At 55.9% G+C, this 18,702-nt stretch overlaps 2 protein-coding genes across 3 annotated transcripts; both read right to left on the bottom strand.

Annotated features, from left to right (window-relative positions):
• On the bottom strand, window positions 1-5,598 carry PLPBP (pyridoxal phosphate binding protein). Of its 2 annotated transcripts, none has more exons than XM_021535844.1 (8): window positions 5,493-5,598; window positions 4,948-5,055; window positions 3,981-4,016; window positions 3,379-3,454; window positions 2,914-3,048; window positions 2,681-2,823; window positions 2,147-2,245; window positions 1-1,561 (listed from the first exon to the last, which is right to left on the bottom strand). In XM_021535844.1, exons 1-8 carry the CDS (start codon window positions 5,586-5,588, stop codon window positions 1,424-1,426), a joined length of 831 nt encoding a protein of 276 aa, XP_021391519.1. In that variant the 5' UTR covers window positions 5,589-5,598; the 3' UTR covers window positions 1-1,423. The 2 variants fall into 2 exon arrangements, with proteins under 2 accessions (XP_021391519.1, XP_021391520.2); XM_021535845.3 differs by having other exon boundaries at window positions 5,523-5,593.
• Window positions 5,599-6,424: 826 nt separating this feature from the next.
• ERLIN2 (ER lipid raft associated 2) lies at window positions 6,425-17,064 on the bottom strand. The gene is made up of 11 exons (XM_021535875.2): window positions 16,935-17,064; window positions 16,740-16,821; window positions 16,519-16,565; window positions 16,253-16,314; window positions 14,986-15,111; window positions 13,308-13,381; window positions 12,857-12,915; window positions 11,915-12,006; window positions 11,521-11,610; window positions 9,978-10,057; window positions 6,425-8,994 (listed from the first exon to the last, which is right to left on the bottom strand). Exons 1-11 carry the CDS (start codon window positions 17,039-17,041, stop codon window positions 8,785-8,787), a joined length of 1,029 nt encoding a protein of 342 aa, XP_021391550.1. The 5' UTR covers window positions 17,042-17,064; the 3' UTR covers window positions 6,425-8,784.
• Between the last annotated feature and the right edge of the window lie 1,638 nt (window positions 17,065-18,702).

Genomic DNA, 18,702 nt, shown 5'->3' with positions numbered 1-18,702 from the left:
GAACATAAAAATAACATCTTTAATAGCTGTCGAGCTGGCACAGATGGCATTGCACTGAGCACTGTTTATTACTATACTATGAACCACACACGGCCAGGGGGGTGGCTCCGAGCCCCGCGCTTCTAAACCACGGAGCTACGACAGGTTGGTGGTGGAGTTCTCTTTTCCTTTACATTCAGCTTTTGGAGAGTGAAACCAACAGCGAGATTTAACCACGCGCACACACAGCAAAGCCTGGGGAGGATGTTCCTGCTGGCAGCCAAGCTCTCCTCCTCTTAGCAGACACAAAAGCCCAAAAATTAGCTGTGACACAGGTTGTGAGACTGGCTGAACAACACAGGACAAGGCAGGAGCTTCTGCTCACACCTGAAGGAAAGTTCCTGCAGTGACAGTCCCATTTCCCTCTTCCAAAAGCAGGAAAGAATGTTAAGACACAACCTAGAAGCTCTCTCAGTGGCCAAATGATTTTTTTCAGGAACCCAGAATGCAGTGGGACAGTAAGACCTCCTTTTCTGAAGTATTTTCCTAAGGAAAGCTCTATGCTGCCCTGAGCCAAGCACTGTTATCCTCACACAGATGTAAAGGGGATGGCACAGGCACCAAACCATGAGGACTCACCTTGGAAAGCAGCAGCAAGCTGGTGGCAGAGCAGAGGCCTGGCAGAAAACCCTCATTCTGACCAAAAAACAGCAGCAAAACTACTAGGCAGGATGAAAATCATTCCCAATAACAGAGGAGGGGAAAGGAAGGGAAGGGGGGAAAGCATTCCAGATCTGGGCAGCCACAGAGCCATGGGAAAAGTTAATGTCAGCCTGAAAAGGACAAAATTGAGCTGAAAAGACACTCCCACGCTTGTGATGTGTAGCCAAAGCATCACACCATGAACTCACAGTGGCAGCTGAGCTCCTCAGTCCCCTGTGCCTGTCACTCACCCCTTTCCCATGGCCACAGCATGGCCCCATCCCAGCTCCTGTGGAACCATCCCACGTGCAAAACTTCTATTTGGGGAAACATTTACAGGTTTCTGGCGAGATCACAACATGTTGAATGAAGCATTTAGTCCTCAGTGAAGACAACCACCAGCAGAGCTGCAGGGACTCCCGCCTCGCTCGGCAGCAGCTCCAGCCTGACAAACACCTGCTTGTGCAGCCCAGCTCCCCCAAGGTCTCTGTCCTCGATGACCCTGAGGAACCAAGACACCACAGCCACTTCCAACCCTCAATTTCCTTGTTGGTTATGAAGATCTCCAGTTTCTAGGGGTACTCTACAATCACAATGATCATGAGGCATTCTGGCCTCTGTTCCGAGGAATTCCCTCTCCCCATCAGGATCGGGTGCCGACACGGAGGGAGGTAAAATGCATAGTGAGGTCTCCCACGGCGAGCTCTCTCCTCTGGTGAGGCCACTTGTTTTTGTTTTCCCTTCAGTGGCCCTGCACTGTCACGGCCTCTGTTTGGCCTTCACCCCCAGTGGGGGCCTTGCCCCCGATGGCTTTGCTGGAATAATCCCGCTCTCCAAAAATAGTGCTCCCGATCCTGACGTTTGTGGATCCAACCTCTATCTGCAAAGACAGAGAGGAGCAGCTCAGGGCAGGGCTGCCACCACCCCACAGCCCAGCCTTGGCTCTCACAGCATGGTTCCCCACGGACTCAGCCCCCACAGCTACACCCAGGGGCTGCTTTGATCCCAGGCATCTCCCCCAGGACAGGAGGGCTGCACTGGGATCTGCCCCAGGACAGGAGGGCTGCACTGGGATCTGCCCCAGGACCAGGAGGGCTGCACTGGGATCTGCCCCAGGACAGGAGGGCTGCACTGGGATCTGCCCCAGGACAGGAGGGCTGCACTGGGATCTGCCCCAGGACCAGGAGGGCTGCACTGGGATCTGCCCCAGGACAGGAGGGCTGCACTGGGATCTGCCCCAGGACATGAGGGCTGCACTGGGATCTGCCCCAGGACCAGGAGAGCTGCACTGGGATCTGCCCCAGGACCAGGAAAGCTGCATTGGGAACTCCCCCAGGACCAGGAGGGCTGCACTGGGACCTTCATCCAAGGGGAAGCCTAAGAGGCCTGTTTGGGTGGCAGCTGGGCTGGAATTTAGGGTGCAGGCACGTTTGCTCCCCCAGAGAAGGGGCAGGAACACACTTACTGCGTGCTGGAAGTCTGTGGACATGCCCATGCTCAGCTCCACCTTGTCCAGGGGCAGGTTCAGCTTCTCGCACACCTCCTGCCGCAGGGACAGCAGCACCTGCAGGGCACCAGGGGACGGGAGAGGTCACACACGTGGACAGCCATGGCAGCTCCGTTCCACTGATCCTGATTCCTGCCTGTCCCTGACATCTCCTCCACAGAGGACCTGCAATTCCCACACTTCCCTCGGAAGCACCATAACACTGTCTGGAGGTTCCCCAGATGTACTGACAACACACAGGAGGCTGAAACCTCACCTGGGTCTCCAGCACAGCAACTGCTGCCCTGCCAAATTCCTGGCTGCAGCTTCAGAGGATGGGTGGGAGCACCACCCTGCAGAAAGAAGCCTCACACCTGCACTGACACTGGTACTGAGGGCTCTGCACAAGGTGCTCCCACATCCTGACAGCTTTGCTTGCACTGGCTCGACCGGGACAGACAAACTGTACCAGGAAACCAGCCCACAGTGGCATTTGCTCTGAGAAAATCCTACCTGGAAGTCAGGATTTGGCCCCTTACTGAGGTCATGCCCGATGCTGCCAATGGTCATCAGCCCCACGAACTCCAGGCTGGGGCACTTGTTGATGACGTGCTCCACAGCAGCCGCGGTGTCCGCGGGGGGAAGGCCGTGCTTGCCTGCAAAGGCACAGCGAGATCAGCCCACGCACCAGCCCAGCCCGCCCCAGCTCCTACCAGGCCATGCACACGTCACAGAGAGCCACTCACTGTCCTCCCCACTGGTGTTGACTTGCACCATGACCTTCAGCTTCTGGGATGACCCTTTTTTCTGCCACGAGCTGTTGACTCTGTCTGCCAGCTTCACAGAATCCACCGTTTCCAACATGAACAGGTTTGGGACAGCTGGGGAGAGAACACAGGCTGAGGGAATTCTGCTGGCACGGGCCTGTTTGTGCCTACAGCAGGCATTTGGGAGCTCATGGGTATTGTTTCAGGGAACCACGAAATATCCTGAGCTGGAAGGGATCCCCAGGGATGGTTGAGTCCAACTCCTGTTCCTGCCCAGACACCAAACAACCCCACCCTGTCCATCCCTGGATGTCCAAACCCCCCTGGAGCCCTGGCTGTGCCCAGCACCCTTGGGAGGAAGAGCTTTCCTTGATCTCCAGCCTGACCCCTGACACATCTGGGCACTGGAAGACTGCTGCCCACATCAAACCAAGCAGCACTTACCGATCAGCTTGTTGACGTTGTTCTTCTGCAGGTGGCCAATAAAATGCCACTTGATGTCCGGACAGGACGACAGAATCTGAAAGCAGAGGGAACGCTCAGGTTGGAACAACAATCCCCTCTTCCCCCACGCAGCACTTCAGTCTTAGTTTGCCCACACCCAATTTCTTTGTTTGCTGACCCTGAGAGACTCAGCTTGTGGTTGTGCTGAGGCTGAGCCTGGAGAGGGGTGGGTTTGTGGCTGCAGGGAATGCTGTCCACAGAACAGCATGGCAAAGCTCTTGTGCAACAGTCATAAAATTATATTTTCCTCAGAGTGTTAACATTTTTTTTCAACAAGGACTGTGCTTCTCCTAAAGAGAGCACAAAAGGCAAAGCACAGTGCAGACAAATCATGACTAAGGCAGATGTATTCCCAGGCTCCTCTGGAGCCAGCCAGGCAGGAGGGGGAACAGAGCAGAGGCACTGAGCCAAGAATAACCCACCATTTATCTGCACAGATAAGGATCCAACCAAATCCCTACCAAACCCCAGGACTTTGACTGAGCAGCTCCTAGGACACAGCTATACATGGTAAGAAAGCATGAAGGGAATCGTGTGCTTACCCTGGAGTCTGATGCCTTTTCCAGCAGCTCCTGAACCTGCGAGAACGAAGGAGAATTCTGTTAAACCCAGGCAGGCAAAGAATTGGTGTCCCTGGGATGTGTGTTCTTGGGGCCAACCTGAGCCTCAAAAACATGGGGCCGGGGAATGATGTGTCACCCACAGAGCCACCCAAACTGGCCTGGCCCAAGCCTCCAGGAGGAATTTCTTCATGGAAAGCTTTGTTGAACATTGGAAGGGGCTTCCCAGCGAGGTGTTGGAGTCCCCATCCCTGGAGGTGTTCAAGGAAGGACTCAAGAGGTGGCACTCAGTACTCTGGGCTGGGTGACAAGATGGGGATAGGGCTCAGCTTGGACTTGATGACCTTGGAGGGCTTGCAATGATTCTTGGATTCTGTGCCCTGTGCAGGGGCCCTGTCCCAGCCCTTCTGACCCTGTCCCAGCCCTGCTGACCCTGTCCCAGCCCTGCTGACCCTGTCCCAGCCCTGCTGACCCTGTGCCAGTCCCGCTGACCCTGTCCCAGCCCTGCTGACCCTGTCCCAGCCCTGCTGACCCTGTCCCAGCTCTGCTGACCCTGTCCCAGCCCTACTGACCCTTCCCAGTCCTACTGACCCTGTCCCAGCCCTGCTGACCCTGTGCCAGCCCTGCTGACCCCTCTCAGCCCTGCTGATCCTGTTCCAGTCCTACTGACCCTTCCCAGCCCTGCTGACCTTGTGCCAGCCCTGCTGACCTTGTGCCAGCCCTGCTGACCCTGTCCCAGTCCTACTGACCCTGTCCCAGTCCTACTGACCCTGTCCCAGCCCTGCTGACCCCTCCCAGCCCTGCTGACCCTGTCCCAGTCCTACTGACCCTGTCCCAGTCCTACTGACCCTGTCCCAGCCCTGCTGACCCTGTTCCAGCCCTGCTGACCCCTCCCAGCCCTGCTGACCCTGTCCCAGCCCTGCTGACCCCTCCCAGCCCCCCGACTCACGTAGTTCTCCCCGAAGCTGCGCTGCCCGTGCCCGTAGGCCTCCATCACCATCTCGGCCGGCTTGGTCTTGCTGACGGCCACGAGCCGCGGCTGCACGGCCGGGAGCCCCTGCGGGAGCAGCGCGGGGTGAGCACCGGGACCTGACCCGGCACGGGGTGAGCACGGGGACCCCAGCCAAGCACGGGGACCCGGCCCAGCCCCGGGCGCCCCGGGCTGCTGGGGGAGCCGAGGGGCCCGGCCCTATCGCGGAGCACCCGAGCAGGAGGGAGCCCTGTCACGACAGCGGGTCCCGCTCCTCTGCTGGGGGCTTCGCACACCCGCGGTGTGCTGGCCCTGGGGCACTGCGGGGCTGTCCCCGCGGTCACCGGTGACCTGTCCCCGCGGTGGGGCCTGTCCCGGTGGCACTGCGGGGCTGTCCCCGCGGTCACCGGTGACCTGTGCCCACGGCGCGGGCCCGTCCCTTTGGCGACGGAGGCCTGTGGCCGTGGCGGCGACCCCGCCCCGCGGGTCCCGCCGGGTTTGCGGTTGCTCCCGTGCCCCCTCACCTGCGGCCGCCGCGCCGCCGCCTGCTGCACCTGCTCGGTGACGGCGCGGAGCGCCGGGCCCAGCCCGTCCCCGGCGGCCATGCCCGCTCTCCACATCCCCCCGCCACTTCCGCCACACCGGCCCCGCCCCCGCCCTCCGCCAATCGGGTCGCTCCGAGCGGCGCCGCCGGCCAATGGGAGCGGCGGGGCGGGGCGGGGCGGCCGCCATGCTGGGAAGGTCTGGGCGCCATGGCGGCGCCCCCCGCCCGGCCTGCCGCGGCCCCGGTGACAGATCCGATCGCTCCGGGCCTCGGTGACAGATCCGATCGCTTCGGGCCTCGGGAACGGCCGCCAGCGCTGCCGCCAGCCCAGCCCCACACTGAAGCCGTTAGCCCTGCGTGAGGCGCCGCCCGGCCAGGCTGTGACTTGCAGTTGCGGCGGGGAAAGGCGTCAGGGAAGCCGGGCGAGCCCCGGTGGTCCCGCGGGCCGGGCCGGAGCGGGGCCAGGCCCCGAGCAGCCGGACAAGGCCCGGCTTTGTGCAGGAGCTGCGGGGCAGAGGGGAACCGCCGGCTGCAACCCATTAACTCAAATATTTGTCTTAATGTGCAGAACTTCGCTGTCCCTCCGCAGGTTCAGTGTTTACACAGCTGGCTAAAAACACCCAGAAGGTTCCTGCCCTTTGCCTGGTAAAACAGAAAAGGATTTTCTGCGAACTTCACCAAATCCGAGGTGGTTTTCACTCATTCCACAGCAAAGCAGGCGCTGACAGACGCGGGAGTCCTTGGACACCTCCGACCCTTCTTCCACCCTCCTCCTCCTCACTGGAAAGGGACAGCACAGACCCACAGCTCCCCACTCGCACCGAGAACCCGGACCTTCCCTCTGCAAAATCCTCTCCTGCAAACACATCCACACCCGACATTAAAGTCCAGCCACAAGCCCCGACGTTAACATTGGAGAATTCTAAAATTGAAGGCCATTTTATTGTCATAGCAAATACCAAAATAAAAAGGCTTTGAATTCGGTACATAAGAAAATCAAAGATGGCACTGGCAGAGCATTTCCATGCTCCCAGGTATCAGCAGTGCCACAGATCTCTGCTCCTTTTGCTACAGAGTGGGTTTAAAGTTCAGCTCTTCATCTCAAGGTTAGAGAAACAGCACAACTTGCCTGCTAAAGAGACAGAGGAATGAAGGTTTACATGGAGAGACTGAGCCACTCTGGAACATTCAGGACATTTTAGAGTGAAGAAACTCAAATGAAGACACAACAATGGATTTTGGCTTGTGAAGACCGATACACTCTCAACTTCGCTTTTGTTTTTTTACTCTTAGTACAACTTAACTAAATTACACTAATACTTTAGCAGTCAGGGTTTTAATTAAAAAAAATTATTAAGAGCTCTTTATCCCAAGCTATGGTCTTGCTGTGAAATCACACATAAAAAAAAGTCTTTATAATACCACTTTGGCTTAGTAGGATCCTTTCATTAGTGAAAAATACTTGTGTAAAAGGAGGGGTTAATTGCTGACGGAAACTTCGAACACGAACATAGAACAGTCTCAAGTGAGCTCATCCTCATGGCTAAACTTCTGCTCTTCCCTGTTATGATGTGCCTGCACAGACCTATTTATGAGTCAGGAATATCACAGCCTCCCTGGGGATGCTGTTGGGTCTGATGTAGGTCTGGAAATGGGATTCCCTTAGTCCCTGTTTTCCAAGAAATACAAAGAGAATCAGTTTCTCCAGCAGAAATACAAAAAAAAATCAGTTTCTCCAGCAGAAACTGATGCTTCATTTCTATTTTGCATTTTCAATCATCAACAGGGAAGATAAAACTGCTGTAAAAACCCTGGAGCCAGCAGCTGAGAGTCAGCGAGCTCCCTCAGAGCAACAGTGATGAAAGTTTGAACACTGAAGGGTGAAACCAGGGGCACTGGGGAGCAGGAATGGGGGGCACGAGCCTGTGAATGCACCAGGCTGCTCTCTGACGAACACTGGCATCACCTCAGAAGAGGATGCTGGCCTCTAATTACATCAGCAATTAATCACCAGGCTCTGCTGTCAAATGCAGATGGATTGGGTAGGGAAAAAAATGTTCTCTCTAGGCCTGGACTTTTACCCTCCAATTCTGCATGTGCGGAAAACAACGCCCTGTTCCCTCCTTGCATCTGGGATGTGAAGAACTGACCAGCTCTCTGGAGGGGAAGATACATTCTGGAACATTGTTCTCAGAGAAAAAGGGGAATCCTTCTTTGGGTAGTTCAGGAAGAGCTGCTTTTCTCTGCCCTGTGACCTTTCAGGATCATGGTTTGTCCTTGGCCAGTGGGAAATCTCCTTTCCTCGAGGTCCATTCAGCCCCAACGCCACAGGAGCTCAGCTCTGCTCACCTGCAGGTCCTTTTTCTAGTCAGACACTGTAAACACTGAGATCCAGCTGCTCCCACAGAGCAGACAACAGACTGAAAAACTGTCTGGTCACTCCAGCAGCTCCTCCCCAGCAAGGCCTTTTGTAAAGTCAGGGTCCCTGAGACAAAAATTCTTTCCTCCCTGGTCTTCTGTGAAAATTTCCATCATTTCACTGAAAATCCCACCCAGCTCTGCACTCCAGGATGCTGCCCATGCCCTCCCCCAGCAGCTGAACTGCTGGGACAACTCTCCTACAAAAACACGACAAATGGAAAGCAAAGCAGAGTCAGGACACAGCAAATGAAGAGTTTGGGTCACTCCCTGCGTGACGTGGTCTAAGGCTTCGATCCCCCCGTGGGTTGGAACCTGCAGGACTCCAGCTGAGCCTCTGTCCTCGTGGGGTCACCTCATGTGGGCTCAGCAGCCATGGGCCACTGGCCCCAGCCTCGAGCAGCCACTTGGATGTAATGTACAAAATCTAGCACCTTATCTTCAGAGAGGATTGAAATAAAGTACGTGAAATTTTCAGTAAGAAAAAAAACCCAAAACAAGTTGTAGCAGCAATTCCCCTCCCTCCAAAACCTCAACATTTCTTTACCTGCAACTGCTATGAACCACCTCAATCCCAAATTAGGTTCCCACCCAGCTGATAGCCCTGACAGCCTCTCCCAAACCCTTGCTCTGGGTGACCAAGAGCTGGGGAGGTGCAGCTACAGAACACAGCAGCTTAGAAATGACCAGAAAACCCACCCCATAAATACCAAAGTCCTTGTATCTAATGGTCATATAAAAGATTGAAAGGATTAAATCTGATTCATCTCTTTCAGCACAGGAAAGGGGGAAAACTAAAAGGAATTTCCCAGTTCATTAGTTTGTTGATATAAAATGAATAGAAATCTTCCTTTTCAGTTGATGTTATGAAGTAGTTTTGTGTCCTCGCTGGCTCCTGCCCCGTCTTCCTCTTGGATTCCTTCTGCCAGTCCCTCTGCAGATTTGGTCTGGCTCCCTGCAGAGTCCATGAACATGTTGGGAATATCTTTGCCAAAGTAGATCTTGCTGTTGGCTGCAATTGCCTTGTACTTCATCAGCTGCAAGTACTCGGGAGTTAACTTGAGCTGCACGGAGAGAAAACGGGTCACAACTGCTGGGGTCTGGGAAAAGGGAATTCCTGCCTGATCACACGAGGCACAGCAGGCATGGCCAGCCCTCCCCAGGGAGAACACGGAGTGCCCAGAGCCAGGATCTCCTCCAGCAGGGCTGAGGGCAGCTCCAAGTCCCAGTGACCAAACACAGAATGGAAAGGGGTGGCAGCAGCTGGGGAAACGCTCAGACCAAGTGTGCTGAGAGGCTCGAGAGCACTTCCCTCACTGCAGCCCCTGCAAGGAGAGCTATGGAGGAGGGAAATGTCCCTGGCTCTTTTCCAGGGAGCAGATCCACCAGTGTGTGTGAGAGCAGCTCATTCCTTCGGGATAACGACCTTGTAAGAGAGGACAAAACCTGGGCACAACCAGCCCAGCCTCTGCCCCTCCTCACTGACCACACGAACTGGAACTTCCTGCTGGGATGTCCTGGGAGCTTGCTGCAGGCAGGAACACAGCTGGCAATTCTATCCGTGTCATTTTTCTGTTTCCAGGTTGGATTTTTTGTTGTTTTTACTTTGCAGCACTGAGGCTCTTCTAGGGTGTCCGAGATCAGTTATTTCCCTGTACTGTGGTTTATTCTGCCCCTGCCTGTCACCCTGGAGATCTCCCTGCTCTGCCTGCCAGCCTGAGACTGGAATGAAACCACATTTCTCATCACAACAGTGTGAAAGGGCAGCACTAAAGTGATATTCACAGAAAGCCACGGTCCTGTGAGCACCTGGCAGAGCAGAGATTTCACATACCTTGACACTGATCTGTCCAGAGAACAAAATGAACTTGTAAATAAGGAACTAATTGTTGACTAATTGTTTCAGATGGAAGTTTTGCTGAGAGAAGACGGCTTTGTTTTGCTTTTTGACTTAAACAAGGATCACTGCCTGCCCTTGTGCTGGTGTTTCCCTACAGCCTGGAGCCAGGGGCCCTGCTCTGAGGCACCACGAAGGAAAGCACAATACCTTGTTGGCCTCAGCCACCTTCATGGCAGTGTAACACTCAGCATCAGCTCTCGCCTTCTCTCGTGCAAGAAATGCAGCATCTGGAAGCAAACACACGCTCTGAGTCACATTTTCACTTCCAGCCATGTGAGCACTGTGTGCAGCTGGTAACTCTTCAGCAAGTGGCCAGTGCCACCTCTGAACTGCACAGGAAACAACCAAGGGAAGAGGGAACAAAATGGGAAACCCAGAAATGGGAGCTCAATTTACAGCTAAATGGCTGCAGGACGAGAGCATTGGAAGGGAATTGCATGTGCAACTGCAGAGCTCCAAGAACTTCACAGACATCAGGGTTTGATTATCCCCATCACGTGGGCTGAGCTCAGCCTTTCTTCTCCAGCCAGGGCTGACTCTCTGCTGAAAGGCAGCAACTGCTCTGCTGCAGATGTGGGATTCGCCCCCAGCCCTGCCCAGGACGCCAGGAGCAGCCTGGGCAGCCCAGCAGGCTCTCTGCAGATGAGGTCTGTGCTGTGGATGGGATTCCCAGATGGGATTTGGGATATGCACATGAAGGTTCTGGCACGCAGAGCAGGGGATTTTAACCTTTCCAGGCTCTGCCCCTTGCACAGATGCTGGAGAGCTTTTCTCTGCTGTATCAACAATTGCTCCAAGGCTCTGATGCTGTGGATACTGAAATTCCTGACTCCTGGCACAGACACTTAAGGAACATTTCCCCTTTCTGTACTGCACTCCTTTTTCCCTCTGCCTCTGCATCCATCCAGTGCTAATGATGGGTATCAGGCCAGCAGGTTCAAGATAAAATGAGTGGAATCCTGCCCACCTCCTGCCACTCCTCCTAAGGCATGGAGCCACACAATTGCAACACGTCAGCCTGGGTCTGAGAGCTGCACAGCTGGATAAACCATTTGTTTACTTCCCCAGCAGGGAGGCCTGGGAGCTGCTGCACTTAAAGATCCTGTGAACAGCTGGATGGTCTGGCCCACAGCTTCCTCTCTTGGCTATAAGGAGAGGTTGGTCCCAGTCAGAGAGACCAGGAAAAAAGGAGCAGGCAGGAATCCTCTGCCAGCACAGACCCAGACGGAGGGCTGACACCTGCTGACACAGTTATAAGAAATAAATCCCATTGTATTTCTGCAAAGAACTTCTAAATGAGAAGCTGCTTACCTGTAAAACCCTTAATTGTTCCTCAGTGGCTTCTGCAAAGCTTGTCAGGGCCTCTAATACATGTAAGGGGAAGAAAGGCCTTGCCACTCCCAAGCTGGAATTGCAGAGCCCTCTCCACGCCCTGGAGTTTCTCTGACAAAGCACTTTATCAGAGCGGTGAGGGAACATCTCCTTAAGTTCAAACTGCTACAAAGATCACCTTGAGAAAGGGAGTTTCAAGAAGCAACAGCCTGCAAAGGAATTCCTATTCCTGCCTGTGGTCAGGAACTCTACCCCTGTGAACATCAGCCTGGACTGAAGAACAGTCAACACATGCTTCAAGAACTCCTTGGTGAACTGCTTCAGGATTTACTTACTGCAAAGCTGACCCCCCACTCACCTTCAATCTCTGAAATTCGCTTCTCTGTTTCCTTTTCCATCACTTTCTGTCCATAAGTTATTTCAGCAACTTGTGCAATCTTTTCTGCCTCTGAAATGAAAACAAGAACACGCCCACACTGTCATCACACATCTTCCTAACACCAGCAGCAGCCCCACCCTGGAAAATCCTCACTCATCACCTACTTCAGGTGGAAATGAATGGTGGGAAAAATTTCCAGCCCACAGAGAACAAAGCTGGAACCCACCTGAAAAACTCCTGAGTTTCTCTGGGAAGGTTTCAGATCAGAGAAGGTCCCAGAGTGAACGTGGTGCATCCCTCCCTCCCTCCCTCCTCCCTGGGGTCTCTTTGCTGCCTGTCCCCCCGTTCCCCCTCCCAGCCCAGCCCCACAGACCGATCAGAGCTTTCTTCCTCTCAGTCTCTGCCTCCTTCTCCACCACCTTCTGCTTCTGCGCCGCTATCAGCAGCTTTGTCTTCTCACTCTCCCTGGGGAGCAGGAAAAACTAGTTAAAACCAGGAGCTCACTGGTGTGGGACTCACAGCACATCCCCAGAACGAGCTGCAGGCTCTCCCCTCCGTGTCCGGGGCGGGTGGGATCAGCAATGTCAGGGCAGGCACCTGCACAGAGCTCTGTGCCTAAATCAAAGCATTCTTTCCTCCCCTCCAAAGCAGGATGATTTCCCTGTGACACAGTCCCTGCAGGCTGCCCTGCTGCCTTTTCTACCTTACTGGTTTTTACTTACATTCATGAGTTTTTAAAGTGAACATAAATAAAAGCTCTGCTCCTGCTCCCAGTCAGGGAAGAGACCCTGGAACTGAGTCTCTCAACACGTCCTGCTGTGTTTATGGCAGCAGAGCACAGGCTGATTTGGGGCCTCCTGCCATGACCACAGCACGCAGGATTTGCCACAAGCCCGGAAGGTGACATGCAGAGCTGGGGGAGCAGAGTGGATGAGAGGGAGCAGAGAGCTGGCAGCTGGCTCAGGGCACTGCAGAGGGATCAGCACATCAAGTGCTGTCAAAGAGTTATTTCAAAGCTTTGCAAGTCTTCAGCTTGTTGAATCAACAGTTTCTCCATCCCAGTCAAACAAGAGGATTAGTGGTGAAATCCATCCCTCTGCCACTCAGCCTCAGCTCTGGGAGGGCTCTGGATCAGGGGCAGTGGCCAGGGGAAGGAGCCCCAAGGCAAACCACCCCTGTGCTCCAGGGCTCCAGTGAGGGCCCTGCCAGTGCTCAGAGCTGTCCTGAGGGCAGCAGGAGGCTGAGGGCACCACGATGCCCTAACCCCAAGTCCATCTGCCCCTCTGGGTCCTTTTGGGAACACATGGGTGCTTACATGAGCTCGTAATTCCTCCGGATCGTTTCAGGGATGTTTGGCTTCGTAACTCGAACTGCCTGCAGAGAGAGACACACAGGAGAACCTGGGCCAGCAGCCAAGTGGCCCCTGGGGCTGCAGGGGACTGGGGGTGGCACTCGGGGTGTCCTCTGCCACCAGAGTTGCACAGACTGTGACCAGCCCCAAAACCCACTGAGAAACAGCACTGAAAGGTCTCCTGACATGACAGGAGACTGTAACCTGGGCAAAGCAGCACCCAGAGAAACTCAAGGAGAAACTCAACACACCAAAACTCTCAGGAGACAAGAAGGACACTGTTCCCACTCCCCAGGTTAAATGGAATCTGTGCTGTAAAGCAATTTCCTAAGCAAATCTCAGTTTCTTGTTTCCTTTTAGCCCTTTTCCCTCTTCACAATCTGCACCTTCAATATCTCAAGCAAATCCTGATTACCTGTATAATTAACCCAGGGGCCATCGTGGTTAGGTCTTGCTGCAAGGCCAGTTTAAGGTTTTCATCAATTTGATCTGATTGGGGAGAAAAGAAAAGGGAATGAGACATCCCCCGAGGCAGTTTGCTGCCAGCACCAGAGTGAGCTGGGATGGCTCCCGTTTCTTATTCCTGGAAAGCACAAATGGGAGCTGAATGAAGAAGTGCTGGACTGACCCCGAGGCAGGCTCCCAGCAATGGGACACACCACAGGAATGCGGCAGGCATGAAAGGAAACCCTGCAGCTTCCCATGACCTGCAGTGTGGAACCTTCCTGAGGCAGATACAGCATCTTCACAAGCAGGAGTCTGTGCTCTGACCCTTCCCCACTGAACTCCCCCTCTAGATCCCAGAGTGACGAGGTAAATCCTGACTGATTCTGAGCTGCACCTGTGCCAGCAGGACACGAAGCAAATGGAAAGGCAGGGATGGGAAATGGCAGCACCAGTTACTTTAACAGGCTGCAAAAATCATCAGTAATGTCTCTTTGGCTCAAAGAGTCCCAGAACTCCAGCGTAGCTGAGGATTTCAAAAGGAAACACAACCTAAAACCCTGCTCTGATGAAAGCTCCAAGGAGGGCAGTGCTTCCAACTGGGGCCTGCTGGGAAGTGCAGAGGGAAAATCAAACAGTAACAGCCTTAAGAGGGATCACATCACACTCCTGGACTGTTTGCTTTGGTCCCAGTTTCCTATCTGGAGCTCAGGCTCCTAAGGAAGCCCAGCCAGGAGTTTGGGACGCAGCTGCTATCAGTTCCCTGCACCTGCTGGCAGATGTGGGGGCAGAGGGTGACGTGAGGCCGCTCAGAGTGGGGCACAGCCCCACTGCAGACCCGAGCCAGACCCAGGCAGCTCAGCCCAGGGCTCCCAGGGAGTTTGCACAAGTTCCTTCTGTGCAGAGCGGGAGCTTTCAGCCCATTTCACACAGCAGCTGCTGACACCTGGAGCCTCCACGGGCCAGGAACCCGCCCAGCCACCAGCAGGAGCTGGGAACTGGAACTGGGGGGATCTGAGCCCCAGGCCCACAGCTTGTGTGGGAAGGGGACCTTGGAGAGCCTGGAGAGAACAGGAGCCTGCAAGCAGCCTGTGCTCACCCTGGCACAAAGCCTGTCCTGCTGGGCCCCTGTGCCCACAGCCAGCACTGCCAGTGCTGGCAGCCTGGGAGGATTTCCTGCCAGCCCAGAGCCAGCTGCACTGGCAGCTGCTGGGCCAACCCCTCCAGGCAAGCACAGCTTCTGCTCAGCCTCTCCTGCCCTGTGCCTCCCTGGTGGCCCCCGCCAGCACTCCTGGTTCATGGCACTGCAGCCCCAAAGCTCAGCCAGCCTCGGGCCAGTGGTGCCTGCTCAGAGTTTCTGTGACAGCAGAAAATAGTCACTGTCTGTGGCCACAGCCCGCTCTTCCATCTGCCTCAGACAGCCCTGTGACCCATCCAATCCATCACAGAGAATGCCACAGAATTCCTGCTGCCTTCCCTAAAGGGAGGCTGCCTGGGCTGGGCTCGGAGCTTGTTGTTAGCACACACTGCAGCAGTCAGCTCCAAAAGATAACAGGATGAAGGCTGACAGCTGGCTAACAGCCCCAGCTCCAGGCGGGATTAATGGCTAACAGCCACCAGCGGGCTCTGAAGCAGCAGCAGCAACTCACCAAACAGCTCGATGTACACCTCCTGCAGTGTGTGCACACTGCAGAACTGGTTCAGCTCGTGGTGGATCTTGTTGAAGATGAGAGCCTTGTCGTAGTCAGCCGTGTAGTTCTTGACGATGTCGTACACTGGGAGAGGAGAGCAGAGAGCAGGGCTGGAGCAGGGACAGGAGGCTGAGCGCTCAGGGAGAGCCCTGGAGCTCGGCCTCAGGGCAGCATGAAATGAGGGCCCCCCCTGCCCTCAAACCTGCTCAGGGCAGGTTTGTTTACTGCTGCTGTTTTGTGGCACTCTCACCCACGTCTGCCCCCTGCCCTGCGAACAGGAGGGTGTGAAGCACCCCCAGGCTGTGCTGGGGCTGAAAACACACACACACACAGACACGCGCACACACAGACACGCGCACACACAGACACGCGCACAGAGACACACACACACAGAGACACACACACAGAGACACAGAGACACACACACACACAGAGACACACACACACAGAGACACACACACAGACACACACACACACAGACACACACACACACACAGACACACACACACACACACGCGCGCACACAGACACACACACAGAGACACAGAGACACACACACACACAGAGACACACACACACAGACACACACACACAGACACACACACACACAGACACACACACACAGAGACACACACACACACACAGAGACACACACACACACACAGAGACACACACACACACACAGAGACACACACACACACACAGAGACACACACACACACACACACACACCACACACCCCTCCCTGCCCAGCCAGGCACTCCCAGGCTCAAACCCAAAGGATCTGGGAAAAGGCTGCCCAGGTGGCTCTCCCTGGGCTGCTTCGCTCACAGACCCTGCACCCTCCCTGACTCCACGGTGCTGCACAAAGCTCAGGGGCTGGGATAATGCAGGTGATACAAGCAGGAGACAATCAACACCTCACATTCCCAGGGCAGGGGTCAGAGGTGACAGCCAGGGCTCTGCCAGGTGCTGGGGGCACACCTGAGGGACAGCCCGGCTCCCTCCTGGGGCACACCTGAGGGACACACCTGAGGGACATCCCGGCTCCCTCCTGGGGCACACCTGAGGGACATCCCGGCTCCCTCCTGGGGCACACCTGAGGGACACACCTGAGGGACATCCCGGCTCCCTCCTGGGGCACACCTGAGGGACAGCCCAGCTCCCTCCCCAGCCCCAGCACCTCCCTCACTGCAGCACGGCCCCGGGGCACAGCTGGGACTCACCCGCGCTCTGGATGAGGAAATTCACCACCTCGATCCTGTCGAAATAAATCATCACTCCCCCGCTGCAAAGGGAGAAAGCACAAAATGATCCTTGCAGGAAGGGACTGACCCCTCCGGTGGGACCACCCAGCACACCCCAGCCCCTGTCCCGGAGCTCCCGGTCCCGGGGAGGCCCTGCAGAGCCTCCCGGTGAGCCCAGCCGGGGCTGCAGAGCGGTTCGGTGTCTGAGGAGTCTCTGGGACGAAAGGGAAGAGCGAACTCCTCACCTGGTGCCGCACGGGACATTCTTCACCTCGTCCGTCTGCAGCGTGGTCTGCAGGGGATTGAAGGAAAGAGGTTTAAGAGAGGGATTTCCCCGGCACAAATCCCACCGAGCTGGCGAGAGCCGCCTCTGCCCGGTACCGGCACGGCCGCAGCCGCGGCCAGCCCGGTGTGACAGCCGGGCTCCCCCGGTGCCCGCCCCGCCCGGGCCCGGGCCCAGCAGCACCTGCACTGACTTGTAGGACGTGATGAAGGGCAGCATGAGGTGGAAACCGGGCCCGCTGGTGGAGGTCAGCAGCGCGCCGCCACTGCGGAGGGAACGGGACGGAGAGAGAGAGAGAGAGAGAGGGGGAACGGTGAGCGGCGGCGGCTGGCCGGGGCCCGGCCCGCTCCCCGCACGAGGCCCCCCGGGCTGTCTCACCGGTAGTAGACGCCGATGTGCCCCTCGTCGATCTTGTGCACGGCCGAGAGCAGCGCGGCGGCCGCGACGCCGAGGGCGAGCGCGGCGATGGCGCCGAGCTGGGCCATGCCCGGCACCGGCGGCGGCACCGGCGGCGCGCCACTGACGTCATCGCCGCGCGCCCGCGCCGCCGCCGCCAGGGGGCGATGGAGGAGCGGGGATGTGGCGCCGGAGGCCGCGGGTTCGAGACCCGCCCGCGCCCGCCGCGGGTCGCGGTGCGGAGCCCCCGGGGCTCTCCCCGCCCGAGCCGGGCACAGAGCGCCGAGTGTCGGCGGGGACAGCGAGACTCGTCCCGCTGCAGCCCTGCCACGGGCCGGGATAGTCCCATTTCCACTTCCCACTGTTCCACGTTTCCCACCGAAGATCCTCCGTGGATCACCCACGGGGTGATCCAGTCCGGCTCCTGGTCCTGCACACACCCCAACAACCCCACCGTGTCCCTGCGAGCGCCGGCCAAATGTCCGAGCAGGAGCCTGGATTCCCCTCTGGCAACTACTGTTCTCAGCCAGAACATTTTCATTTCACATTTATATCGGCGCCCTCCCCCGGCATCGCCCCGACACGGACCCCCCGGCTCGCCGGGCCTGCTTTGGGCAATCTCAGGAAATGGGATGGGCCAGAAAACAGAACCGTCCAGCTCTGATCCTGGAAAGGGCCTTAAAAACCACGGGAGAGACGGATAAAACGTCAGTAAGGGAGAATGATTTGATCTTTACTCGTGATGGATCTCCGAGGTTATACATAACAGCCCTGTCAGGAGGGTTCAGCGCCATTTAGGAATAAGGAATGAAATATCCACGATATTTGTCAATCCAAATTTTACAGCTCTTAAAGAAGCGCAAAAGGGCGCCAGAGATGAAAAACACCCTGTAGTTGGTGTTTTTTTAAAGGCGGTTGCCCAGATTTAAGGCCTTGATAAAATGTATTAAATCTTTAAGGGTTTTAATGAATCTAGTGTGTGTTTCATAAATCACAAACCTCTGCTCAGCCCCTCTCAGTTTAATAAGGGTAAACTAGGAAATTGCTCTGAGCTGGAGCAAAATGCATCCATGGAATATTGAAAAGTAATAGGTTTTTAAATGTGGGGTGTTCTGGCTCACAGGAGAGGTTTTGCTTCATAACAGCGGCACTATATCACTGCCCTGAGCGGGAAACCAGCTGCGGCCACGTGTTTAACAGCATCAAGATGTGAACCAGCACAAAGGTAAATATTATTTGTAATAATCCTAAAAAAAAAAAAATGAAAGCCAAAAAAAATCATTACCGCTGGACTTGAAGCCAGGAACATTCAGTGGTGTCTGTGCCACAGCTCTCGGGGTTTTAACAGGGCTGTTTGTAGGAATAAATGGTTTATTGCACCCAGTTCTCTCCAGCTTGTTCATCCCTACCTCATCCCCCTGCCCTTGTAAAAATCTCCTGTGGGGTTTTCTGTGGAGTTCAGTGAGACCATCTGGGGGTCTCTGGGTGCTCATGGCTCCAGACTCGTGGGGATGGAGCTGGGATGGGACCCAGGCAGGCCCTGGGTGGGATAAGGGCAGAGCTGGGATAGCCACGGGCAGAGCTGGGATGGCCACGGGCAGAGCTGGGATAGCCACGGGCACAGCTGGGATGGCCATGGGCAGAGCTGGGATGGCCATGGGCAGAGCTGGGATGGCTGTGGGCACATTTGGGATAGCCATGGGCAGAGCTGGGATGGCCACGGGCAGAGCTGGGATGGCTGTGGGCACAG

This window comes from Lonchura striata, chromosome 32, assembly GCF_046129695.1.
Source record: "Lonchura striata isolate bLonStr1 chromosome 32, bLonStr1.mat, whole genome shotgun sequence".
Taxonomy (NCBI): Eukaryota; Metazoa; Chordata; class Aves; order Passeriformes; family Estrildidae; genus Lonchura; species Lonchura striata.
Note: the sequence above shows the minus strand (reverse complement) of the source record. Positions and strands in the feature narration are given on the sequence as shown.

What these genes read in the sequence shown, in the direction of transcription:
- PLPBP (XM_021535844.1), bottom strand. Translation starts at nt 5,588, where the DNA reads ATGTGGAGAGCGGGCATGGCCGCCGGGGACGGGCTGGGCCCGGCGCTC. An exon ending in CAACGTCAACAAGCTGATCG is followed by an intron (nt 3,049 to 3,378) that starts GTAAGTGCTGCT and finishes TTCTCTCCCCAG; the next exon opens with CTGTCCCAAACCTGTTCATG. An exon ending in CAACACCAGTGGGGAGGACA is followed by an intron (nt 2,824 to 2,913) that starts GTGAGTGGCTCT and finishes GTGCCTTTGCAG; the next exon opens with GCAAGCACGGCCTTCCCCCC.
- ERLIN2 (XM_021535875.2), bottom strand. Translation starts at nt 17,041, where the DNA reads ATGGCCCAGCTCGGCGCCATCGCCGCGCTCGCCCTCGGCGTCGCGGCC. An exon ending in CGTCCTACAAGTCAGTGCAG is followed by an intron (nt 16,566 to 16,739) that starts GTGCTGCTGGGC and finishes AATCCCCTGCAG; the next exon opens with ACCACGCTGCAGACGGACGA. An exon ending in GCGAATTTCAGAGATTGAAG is followed by an intron (nt 10,058 to 11,520) that starts GTGAGTGGGGGG and finishes GTTTGCTTCCAG; the next exon opens with ATGCTGCATTTCTTGCACGA.